An 11,449-nucleotide genomic window follows, 5' to 3' on the forward strand; every position below is an offset into this window, starting at 1 on the left:
TGCTTCAAGAAAGGATTAAACTAGAGCTTATTCAAAAAAAAACAGTAAAACTGTTGACTATAAATTCATACTCACATAAGATCCACCAGTCATAGTTCTAAACCACACTGGTTTGTTTCCTGTGGTACTCCACCATGATTTACGAGGTATGCTGGAAGGGTTAGCTGAGATGCATGTTTCTCCAGTATCCATATTACAGTACACCTTAATGGCATCCTCTGAACTTCCTTGGTTTGGATCCACCCAGTATTCACCTGGATCCCACACAGGAGGGCATTTTTAAATTATTTTAATGTTTTAGTCTTTTATATATATATATATATATATATATATATATATATATATATATATATATATATATATATATATATATATATATAAGAAGAACACTGGGAAAATATATGCTGAAAATATTGGTTTGGTCATTTGCACCATAAGCGGTGGTCAACTTACCACTCTTTTTCAGTGGATAGCACTGCTTAAGGTCCTCACATGTGCGAGCAGGGTGTTTCTTAGTACCATCAGGGCTGCGCATGCTGTCAATTTGGCTGCTGAGAGCTTTAAGTGTGGCCTGGACTCCCGGGTCGGCCTGGAACATGTCTGTTGAATTAGATTTGGGCAGAGCCTCGTCTTCTGGGAATTCAGGAGGTGGAGGACCAGCATCGTAATCCTGAGGGCCTCCAAACATATCCTCCATGGCAGCAATTGGTGGTCCAGGTGATCCAGGTGGACCTGGAGGACCTGGTTCTCCAGGAGGTCCCTAAAATGAAAATAAAAAATAACAAGGTAACATAGTACTTCTATATATATATATATATAAAAAAAAAAAAACATATGTACATGAAATATGGGAATATACTGTATTTGAAGTGTTTTCACTAATAACACATTCTCTCAATTGGTTTTTCCAACATGAATAGAATTTAATCTTATTAATAGTCACTGTTGCTTCTTGTAATGTTAATGGGAATTTTACATTATTACTTTACTGTAAGCATTTTTTTATTATGTTCCTTCAGTCACAAATTCGTAAAATAAGTGATGTGTATACCTCTGGTCCAATGTCTCCACTTATTCCTCTTGATCCAGGTGGTCCCATTGGTCCAGGCTGTCCAATATATCCTTCTTTTCCTGATGGTCCTATTGGTCCAGGAGGTCCCTACAATGATTTGCATTTAAATATGAAATATATAAATTGTATGTATATTATATAAATTATTGTCTTATAGTGTATTATTAGCAAAATAAACGCACTTACTCTTTGACCACTTGGCCCAACAATTCCATGTGGTCCAGAATCGCCAGTGGTTCCCTAAATATATAGAGCATTAGTTGTTTTAGTTTTCCACAGAGATCAAACTTCATGAGCTTGAACTTTAACAGATGTTCAGAGTGTGTATTGACATTCTTTTTAATATTCAGTTTTTGGCTTGAGGCATGGTGGTGGTGTTATGAGAAATAATTACAGGTGATCCAGGAAGCCCCTGAAGACCTGTGTATCCTCTATGTCCCTTCTGTCCTCTTTCTCCATGATCACCAAACTCTCCTTTATCTCCTCTTGGACCTTGAGGTCCCTGCCAATGAAAAGGGTCAATGTAATGTGCTATGAGGTCCTTTTTAAATAAATAGCCACAATAGAGCAGATTTGTTCACAGAAGTCTTACCGGGAGTCCTCTCTTTCCAGCTGGACCTGGAGGTCCAACAGGTCCTCTTGAACCCTGTCAAGGTTTGCATTAATAGGAATGGTTTATATACAGAATATATAGTGGACGCCTGGCATTAAAAAAAAGTAAAAAAAAAAAAAAAAAAAAAAAAAATGAAGATACCACATACCACATCTCCTCTCTTTCCAGGGCCTCCAGTAGCACCAACAGGGCCAGATGGACCAGGAGCTCCCCTTGGCCCACTCAGTCCCTCTGGGCCTGAATCACCACGGTCACCCTAGTGAAGCAGTCATAGTTATGTATAGATGCTTGAAAATGCAAATGCAATCAAAAAAAAAATTCAGTTAATTGATGATTGAGTAAAATTTATCATGTACACCGATCAGCATAACATTATGACCACCTGCCTAATATTGTGTTGCTGCTAAAACAGTTCTGACCGGTCGAGCATCAACAGCATGAACATCTTAAGCAGTTTAAACTACAGGAGCTCGTCTGTTGGATCGGACCACACAGACCAGCCTTCACTCCCTGTGCGCATCAATGAGCCTCGGCCGCCCACGACCCTGTCGCCGGTTCACCACTGTTCCTTCCTTGCAGCACTTTTGATAGATACTGACCACTGCAGACCAGGAACATCCCACAAGAGCTGCAGTTTTGGAGATGCTCTGACCCAGTCGTCTAGACGTCACAATTTGTCAAACTCGCTCAAATTCTTACGCTCTCCCATTTTTCCTGCTTCTAACAGCAACTAAAAAAATGTTGCTGCCTAATAATATTCCACTTGCTAACAGGTGCCATGATGAAGAGATAATCAGTGTTCTTCACTTCACCCCTCATAATGTTATAATGTCATAATGTTATGCCTGGTCGGTGTATATATAGGTTTTAAAGAAGCTCTCAGTTCTTACCCTTTCACCTATGACGCCTTCCTTTCCTGGTGGACCATCAGCTCCAGCAGGTCCCTTCAGGTCAAATGGACAAAAGGTTAATGGCTATGATTTATTTTTCTGTCTCTTTACTACTCTATTAATTACATCAATGGTAAAATCCATGACTTTTTTTTAGCTCAATAATTTATTAATACTTCATTGATGGTTTTAAAAAATAAAACATTTGGTGTGTGCTAATGTTATGTCCTAATGATGTTCTCCAGATTATATCACTAGTGCTCTATGTGTTCTACATCTGGAGAAGATGATCAAATCTAGGATGGGAATTTGTTTTGTCAGTCTGTTGGAATCATTACTGTATTTTTACAGTTTGGAAGAACTATTACAACATCATGCTAAGTTGCAGTGTTTCAGTAGCCTTCGATTTTGTTTAAACTGCCATTCGAGGGCTTGTATCATTTACATCAAATTGTGGCCTTTATCCTGCAGTGATTAGCATTTTTTGAAAGGCTTCACAAAGGTTTTCCTGATTAGATGTTATTTTAGCTGGAGGACATTACGTTAAAAAGTGGAATTAAGCACAAGCTCAATTAGACGTTACAATTCATGCTACTTATTACTTATTTAACTCACACAAATGAGGTGTTTGTTTGCCGCTTGCATAATCAAGTTTTCTAATAGTATTAGCCATGTTAGTACTTAAGAAAAAGAATTAAACCTACATCAGGACCAGCATCACCCCGAGGTCCGTTAGCACCTGGTGGTCCAACTGGCCCAGAAGGTCCTTTGTCTCCTGGAGATCCTGGAGTTCCTGGTTTACCTGGAGGACCCTTTAAAAGATATGTTCATTAAATTATACAAGTAAGGCAAGGAAAAGCATGAGGTCCTTAAAACTATATAATCTTGATTTAATATACAGGTCATTACCACCAAAGTATGTCATTTAAAAAAAAAATGATGGTCAATTTTGTGGTTAAGTTTAAATATATATATTTTCCATCAAAACAGCGACATTCAGTTGTATATAAAATAATCAAATGAACCACCAACAAAATAAAATATGGCTACGCTCACACAAAATGTCCAAAAAATGTATGTGCAAACAGAAAAAATACTTAATAGACCATTGTTACTTTTATTTGTTTTTGTTAATACTTGATATTCACTAAATTGTAATTGATAATTAAAAAATAAATTAACGAATTAATCATGCAAACTATTAAATCCAAATTAATCGTAAAAATGTATCTTTATTTAATACATTTTTGAGACAATTTTAATGAAAAGATTTGTTACACCTTCAGAGATATTTTTATGATTAGAAATTGATTATATTCTCAAAGGAAATGGAATGTTTACCCAGAAAAATTAGAAAATGTGCAGTCTGATACGTGTCAAATTTAACATTTATTTTATATGTGAAAAGTGTATGTTCAATTTTATTTCAGCATCTTTACTTTAGCAAAATAGAATCTGTACTAGGGGATACATGAACTATTGACACCTTTGCTGCATGGTTTTTAACATTCTCAAATATTTTCAGCATCATGTATAGCAATGCATTGATTACTATTATGTGAAGTGACATTTTTACATATTTATTGCTGTTTGTTTTTATGTATATACTTACAGCTGGCCCAGGAAGCCCTAACATTCCACGCTCTCCTCTTTGTCCAGGAAGACCAACAATTCCTCTTTGTCCAGTTGTTCCAGCAGGACCTGGTGGACCATCAGGACCCTGAACAGAAGAATTTGTGGTGTGTTTGTCTTATTTTTCATTACATGATAATTAAAATTTGCATACAATCCAGCTGAGTCCATTTAACTAACATAAGCTAGAGATCGGTTTACTGACAACTTAATACTATCATCTTTGTTAAGTAATTAGCATTTAGTTATTATTAGCCTTATCAGATACTCACAGTGGGTCCATCCTCTCCAGGATCCCCCTTGTCTCCAGTGCTTCCAGCAGGCCCAGGTTGGCCCCTTTCTCCTTGCCGTCCTGGTGGTCCATGATCTCCACGAAGTCCAGGTGGACCCTCTTTACCAGGGGGACCAATAGGACCAGGCTGACCAAGAGAGCCCTAAATGACAGAAAGATTCACTCAGTACTTATTCCTTCTTTATATTTTTATTAAATAATAATATAGTATTTAATATTTATAGTAAATAATATAGTATTTATTAAATAATATAAGATATGACACTGGCTTACTCACAGTTGGACCTGGTGGACCAACTTTTCCAGGAGATCCAGGAAAACCAGTTGGCCCCTGGAATATTGAATTTCATAATTAAAATATAATCATTAGAAAACTGTATCACAAAGCCAAATAATGGCGCCTCTCATTAGTAATGTTCATTTCCAATGGAAGGAAAATCACATCTGTTTTCTAATGCATATCCATACTTACAGGAGCTCCTTGCGTCCCCCTGCCCCCCTTTGGTCCACCCACACCAACGGGACCCTATAAACATTTAAGCATAGTCACATTTAGAGAACTCATAGACTTTTGTATATAGAGCATCTATTTATTTTGTTAGATTTTTTTACCATAGGGCCTGGTGGTCCAGACAATCCCTGATGTCCAGGAGATCCAGCATCTCCTTTTTGTCCTGGTTCACCTGGTTCTCCCTTCACTCCAGGCTGACCATCAGGACCCTGGAATTTGATAGGAAAACCATAGTTTTACTGCCTTGTCTGTTCATTTGACCGATTATTCAATTACTAATTCATTTGTTGTAGGTGGAATCAATACTGGCAGTGCTCCAGAGTCTTACTTTAGCAATAGAATATATGTCTTTTGAAATCAACTTACAGGTGGTCCAGGAAAGCCAACAGCACCCGTAGGCCCTGGCTCGCCACGAGATCCCTAAAATTTACACAGAACATTTAAATATGTGCTCATAATTTGTGCAACAGTAGCATAAATTATAGTATATAAAGCTGAAAACTTGACATACCGGCATTGCTCTTGATCCATAAGGCCCAGGTGGTCCTTTAGGGCCAGGTTCTCCCTGAAAAAGGCATATATTGGATTCTGAAGTGATTTAATATAATAAATAGTATATAGAATCTTTGGAATACTAAGGTGTTTATACCTTTTCACCACTTGGGCCAGGAGGTCCTAGGGGGCCAATTGATCCTGGCAGTCCCTATTAAAGACAGCTAGATTATGCAATCATCACTTACACAAAGCATGCTATCTAAGATTGGGCAAGCTAATACAAGCCTCCTAAAGAATTCCTTTAATGCCATTCAGTCAACACATAAACTGTGGCAACATCCACATGTACCTTTATGTCTGATTCTATTTTTTCAGGCAGTACGTCTTAATTATATATATGCAAATAGAGGAATAATCTGGTTCATCTTACTCTTGCGCCATCATTTCCAGAAGTGCCCTCTGAACCTTTCTCTCCTACTGAACCCTGTTAAATTGAGGTGAAATGTTAAATATTTGCAAATCACACATTTACTCTACTGGTGATTAATCTTGCAGTTTCACTTACTCGATCACCTTTAGGACCAGGAGGGCCAGAGATTCCCCTTTCTCCAGGCATTCCCTGAAGACCTGGAGGACCCAGATCACCAACAGTACCAGCAGGCCCGGGACTTCCCTGTGAACAATGCATTAGCATGCTAGGTCTGGTTGGAGAATTATTTCTACTTTGAATGCAATGAGTCATACAAAGTATGCAAAAATTTGAATGGTGAAATTTGTATTAATCCCTCATGGGAAATTAAATTAAATCGCATTTGTTTGGGTTTTACAGCAAAGGCTATTATTAGGTAGAATATAGAACAGCTTTTTTGCTTTGATGAAATAGTGAGGAAAATATGATAAATTCACGAATAATTTTTTCAATCAATCATTAGTTTTTACACCATACAATGTAGCCTTATACAGAAGCTTTGATTGATAAGCAACATGGGCAAAGATTAAAGTCTTCTATGGGCATATCAACAGCCTAACCATTTTATTCACTTAAACACTGCCACATTAATACATTTTAAGTGTTATGAATTCTATGATGTACTCAAATGCCAGTCAAGTGCTAAATCTGAAAATATAATACTAAAAAAGTCTAATTTTACCTTTGGCCCATCTGGTCCAGGTGCTCCAGGGATACCCTTGGGTCCTTGCAATCCATGAGGTCCAAGCTCCCCTCTCTCTCCTGGAGTTCCACGCTCTCCCTGTCACATATATTTATATACATGTATGGTTATTATATCTGCATGTATATTGTATACTCTCTACCTTTTGATTATATACATTTATATCTGCATGCAGAATGCTTTGTAATTAGCTTTGCCTTTGATGACCAAACTACAAACAAAAGAAAGAGCATTCATTTTGAGTGAGCACATAACTCAAAATTTGGTTGAATGCTTTCTGACAAGATAAAATTGTATTTACAGTAAGAATTAGTAGGAAAACATAGCTCACCCTTGGTCCAAGAGGTCCCACAGGGCCTCCCTCTCCAGGAATACCCTTAAACAATCAATAAAACCTATTGAATTTTCTTAATAAATGATGCACTGGAATAACTGATATAGTTAGGTCATGTGAATGTGATATTTTCTTTCATTCAACTATTATAACATAGCTTACCTGATCACCTGGTTTCCCTCCCTCTCCAACTGGGCCTGCTGGGCCAGGCAGTCCCTGAGGAACAACATTAAAGAGGATTAACTACTGAGCAATATATTTACATTTACAGCATTTAGCAGACGCCCTTATCCAGAGCAATGTACAAAAGTGCATTTAATCTCTTTCAATTAATAAAACAACACCGGTTCGCTAATACAAAGACAAAGCAAACAGGGAAAAGGGCTATTTTAAGTGTTTCAGGAAGAGGTAGGTATTTCTGCCTATGCAACATCTTTAAAATTCTCTGGTTAAACCTTTATCTTGAAATAGTTCACTATTATTTTTCTTACTTGGAAGCCGTGCATTCCAGGAGGTCCCTGTTCTCCTCTGTCACCTGCTGATCCCTATAATATTGAAGCAAATCATCAAGCACTGTAATTACTGGTTTTTTGAAATAAAGAAATAAAAATGCAAAGTGACAAACTTACTGGAGGACCAGTAGGCCCAAGTGGCCCAACTTCTCCTTCCTTTCCAGGAAGACCCTACATAAAAGCCAAGATTACATGATGAGTGCATTCAACATGATTTGTTATGCTTTGGAATGATGTTGTAAATATTGTTAATGATACTCACTCGCTGCCCTGAAGGTCCTGGTGAGCCTTGTTCACCTGGTTTACCTGGATCCCCCTGGATTATGCCATAATGCAATTAATGATTTATTATTTATTTAATTTATGTGTAAAATCAATTTGAAAAAAATAAATAAATAAAATACTCACGCTGAAACCCCTAGGGCCTGGGAGTCCCATTGATCCTTCTGGACCTTTGGTTCCAATAGACCCTGGAGGTCCTGGGCGTCCATCTTCACCTGGTGGACCCTAAAGGGAGCAAAGAGAACTAAGTAGGAATTGATATATTTCAGTTCCACCATTTTTTATTTATTCATTGTACGAAACTACATTCCTGAAGAAATGTTGCCTTAAATATAAGAAATATAGAAAAATGCAATCAGTGCACTCAGTATAGCAAAGAGGACGTGCATTCATACCAAATTTACCAATAAACAATGAAAAATCAAGGGAAGTTATGAGGAATATTGGCCAAATGTACCGGAGGTCCGAGCTTTCCCTCAGCACCTTGAACTCCAGGAGTTCCAGTCAAACCCTACAATAAACCAAGATAGCAATATTTCATCACAAAATTGGCAACGATAAGTAATTGAAAGTAATTTCTTAAAATGTTTTGCTGGTTTGTTTTACCCTTGCGCCTGGGAGGCCTGGTTCGCCTGTTCTTCCCGGATCTCCAGTAGAACCTTTAGGCCCGGGAATTCCTGGTATCCCACGCTCACCTACTGCACCCTTAAATCAGAATTGATTCAATGATATTAGTAGGTAAGTATTGGATGATTTGATTACTTTATTCTTTTGATAATCTACTTACTTTGGCTCCTTGCAATCCATCTTGACCAGGGAAACCACGATTTCCAGGAGTCCCCTAAATTATTATTGAAACAAACCATAGAAATTGTTTCATCTGGCCAGTCATTCTTAAGATGTGTCAAAGGATGGAGAATAAAATCAAACTCACTCTTTCACCAACAGGCCCCTGTGGACCTACAGATCCAGAATCTCCTCTAGGCCCTCGCTTTCCCTCTTCTCCCTGAGGCCCGATCACTCCCTGAGCTCCTGAAGGACCCTAAAATATGAAGTGCATACATTCAATCTATAGCCAACTGTACCTTCTTACACATTTTTTCAGATCATACACTTTATCAGTCTCTTAGATATAACTTACTTGTTCTCCTTTAGGTCCAGCTTCTCCTTTAAATCCAGGAACACCAACATCTCCCTAAACACACATAAAAATTAACTGTAAAAAAATCGGCAGTGAAGTCCAAATCCTGTTGATCTTCAGCAAGATCAAAATGGCTGGATGAACAGGTTATTGCATTACTGACCTAAATAATGCCAAATACATGCTTTCTGAAATACAATTTCAAATGTTAAAGCATGACTTACACCTTGACCCTTGATACCAGGCTGTCCGGTGCTTCCCTGAGGTCCTGGAGGACCATGTGGGCCAGGCAAACCAACAGGCCCCTGTGGTCCAACAACTCCCTAAAGAAAACCACTGTAGCTTTTAGGCTTTAATTCAAAGCTTTATTTTACACACATAAGTGTAATCATGAATACTCTTATACACACCACTGGTCCTTTGGAGCCTGGACCTCCATCTGTACCCATGGTGCCCTAAGATATCATAGAAAAGTAAAATGCTGTTAATGCAAAAAAGCTAAATAATGCAGGTGGGTGCTTTAATGACATTTTGACTGAATACAAACTTGTAAGCCCATTGGTCCAGGTCTGCCTTGTGTGCCGGTCTCTCCTCTTATTCCTTGTGGTCCTTCGGGTCCTCTAACTCCTGTAGGTCCTGGCTGACCCTATTAGACATAAAACTACTAGTTAGAATCACTGAATTGTAAGTGATTTATGAAGCTTATCATGTTCTAGGAATGTAACTGAATATTGATATGGAAAGCAATACATTCCTACTACATAAAATATTTTCAGGACATGGGTATGTAAGACATAACACATATAATTGTTTTAGCAATGTCTTGTCATATTTCTAATTCAAATTACTGTTATTATTTTCTTACCTTCATACCTGGGGATCCTGGATAGCCTGGAGATCCACTAATTCCCAAAGGACCCTAAAAATTGTTGGAGATTAAAAAGATCATTTTCAAGTGTTTTTTGTTGTTGTTGTTGTTGTTTTTTTTGTTTTTTGTTTTCTTGGCTGTTATATATCTGTTCATAAATCCATGATGTCTTACCATCGGACCTGGTTTCCCAACATTTCCTTGAGCACCACGTATACCCTAAAATGGAAGAAATAAATTAGACAAACATACAGTTCATATACTTAACCTACTGAACTAGATGTTAATCGATTGAGCAGTCAAAGTTTAAACACAAACAGCACAAGATGCTAAACATTGCTAGCATTAAGTAATGATTTCAGTGTTTTTAATGTTGTAGGAGGGACACTGAGCTGTGCTTGTTATGACATGGTTATTACTATTACTATCTATTGCTATCCTTAAATAATGATTACATAGATTTTTTTCTTTTTATTGCTTATCCCTAACAAACAGCTGTGCTAATCATAACAGTTAGCACAAGATGCTAATCATGACATCTGAGTAAAGATTTTTTGTTGTTAATTTTTAAATGTTTTATAGTTTTTTGTTGGTTTACGCACCGGTGTGCCGCTTGGCCCTGGGCGTCCTCTCTCTCCTGGCATTCCCCTTGGACCCTGCATCGGACAAATAAAAGATGCTTAATATGGTTATTTTTAAACTGAATATAACATGAAAGAGCCATTAGTGCTCTGTATATCTAATAGATTCATTCATTTCATCTGTGGAAAAAATGATGTGATAGTTTGAACTTGGCTCACCATGGGGCCGGGAGCGCCCATTGGACCTGTTCCGCCAGATTCACCCTGAGGGACAAACAAATGAAATGTTAATGGAGGAAGTTTGAGCAAATATTCTGGGATTTATTAGACCATAACATAATCAAACATAATCACGCTGCTTTTCTCTCAGCCAAACTGTGTAGATGCCAGAAACATGTTAGTGACAGTGAATTAAAAGTTGTGAGTGATACCTTCGATCCAACTGCTCCACGTTCTCCCTTTGGACCATCTGGCCCTTGGTGTCCCTGGGGGGAAAAAAGGGAAATGGTTATAATAGAAAAATCTGTCTTACAGATGATTTTTGTTCAGTTTCATGTTCCACCACTAAGCTGCACGTCATGCTGGGAGTTTGAAATGGTTCCTCAGATGTAACTGAATGAAAAGCAAATTAACAAAGATTTTTGGCCTATTTCTAAACAAAGAATCAGATTTTATATTTGTAGCGTTTGTCTGTTCATCTGTCAACATATTTACACAATCCACATGCATGAAAAAAACTTTCATGAAACATTTATGTGTGTGGTTGACATTCAGCCTTTTTTAGCACAGATTTTTATTGATTTTTTGCTAATTCTAAAAATCGTCTTATTTCGTTTATTTCAGTTTCAAATGAAAAGTAGAATCATGTTTTTTTTAAATTAGTAAATAAATAAAGTAATTTTATTATTAACATTTTACTAACTAAAAATGTCTTTTTACTTTAACATGTGTAAAACTTTTGGCACCCTATCTGTAGAATCACCGGTCATCTGGAAAATCAGTGATTCAAGCCAGACAGGAGAATGTCTGATGATTAGATAAAAGAAAAAGCAGC

The 11,449-nt window shown here is 37.5% G+C and overlaps 1 protein-coding gene across 1 annotated transcript in view; it reads right to left on the minus strand.

Moving 5' to 3' along the window:
- Positions 1–11,449, minus strand: part of col5a2a (collagen, type V, alpha 2a) — a 36,348-nt gene that overhangs the window by 4,903 nt on the left and 19,996 nt on the right. Inside the window, exons 14-52 of the mRNA XM_083536256.1 lie at positions 10,827–10,880; positions 10,615–10,659; positions 10,417–10,470; positions 9,989–10,033; positions 9,812–9,865; positions 9,494–9,592; positions 9,357–9,401; positions 9,171–9,269; positions 8,947–9,000; positions 8,740–8,847; positions 8,593–8,646; positions 8,412–8,510; positions 8,263–8,316; positions 7,932–8,030; positions 7,786–7,839; positions 7,641–7,694; positions 7,503–7,556; positions 7,174–7,227; positions 7,009–7,053; positions 6,657–6,755; positions 6,071–6,178; positions 5,936–5,989; positions 5,660–5,713; positions 5,522–5,575; positions 5,377–5,430; positions 5,112–5,219; positions 4,972–5,025; positions 4,777–4,830; positions 4,480–4,641; positions 4,188–4,295; positions 3,280–3,387; positions 2,576–2,629; positions 1,834–1,941; positions 1,665–1,718; positions 1,467–1,574; positions 1,259–1,312; positions 1,052–1,159; positions 454–760; positions 76–254 (exon numbers count right to left, since the gene is read on the minus strand). Coding sequence (XP_083392382.1) covers positions 76–254; positions 454–760; positions 1,052–1,159; positions 1,259–1,312; positions 1,467–1,574; positions 1,665–1,718; positions 1,834–1,941; positions 2,576–2,629; positions 3,280–3,387; positions 4,188–4,295; positions 4,480–4,641; positions 4,777–4,830; positions 4,972–5,025; positions 5,112–5,219; positions 5,377–5,430; positions 5,522–5,575; positions 5,660–5,713; positions 5,936–5,989; positions 6,071–6,178; positions 6,657–6,755; positions 7,009–7,053; positions 7,174–7,227; positions 7,503–7,556; positions 7,641–7,694; positions 7,786–7,839; positions 7,932–8,030; positions 8,263–8,316; positions 8,412–8,510; positions 8,593–8,646; positions 8,740–8,847; positions 8,947–9,000; positions 9,171–9,269; positions 9,357–9,401; positions 9,494–9,592; positions 9,812–9,865; positions 9,989–10,033; positions 10,417–10,470; positions 10,615–10,659; positions 10,827–10,880 — 3,213 coding nt within the window. The remainder of the gene's footprint in view (positions 1–75; positions 255–453; positions 761–1,051; positions 1,160–1,258; positions 1,313–1,466; positions 1,575–1,664; positions 1,719–1,833; positions 1,942–2,575; positions 2,630–3,279; positions 3,388–4,187; positions 4,296–4,479; positions 4,642–4,776; positions 4,831–4,971; positions 5,026–5,111; positions 5,220–5,376; positions 5,431–5,521; positions 5,576–5,659; positions 5,714–5,935; positions 5,990–6,070; positions 6,179–6,656; positions 6,756–7,008; positions 7,054–7,173; positions 7,228–7,502; positions 7,557–7,640; positions 7,695–7,785; positions 7,840–7,931; positions 8,031–8,262; positions 8,317–8,411; positions 8,511–8,592; positions 8,647–8,739; positions 8,848–8,946; positions 9,001–9,170; positions 9,270–9,356; positions 9,402–9,493; positions 9,593–9,811; positions 9,866–9,988; positions 10,034–10,416; positions 10,471–10,614; positions 10,660–10,826; positions 10,881–11,449) is intronic.

The sequence above is a fragment of the Silurus aristotelis genome, assembly GCF_946808225.1.
Source record: "Silurus aristotelis genome assembly, chromosome: 3".
NCBI lineage: Eukaryota > Metazoa > Chordata > Actinopteri > Siluriformes > Siluridae > Silurus > Silurus aristotelis.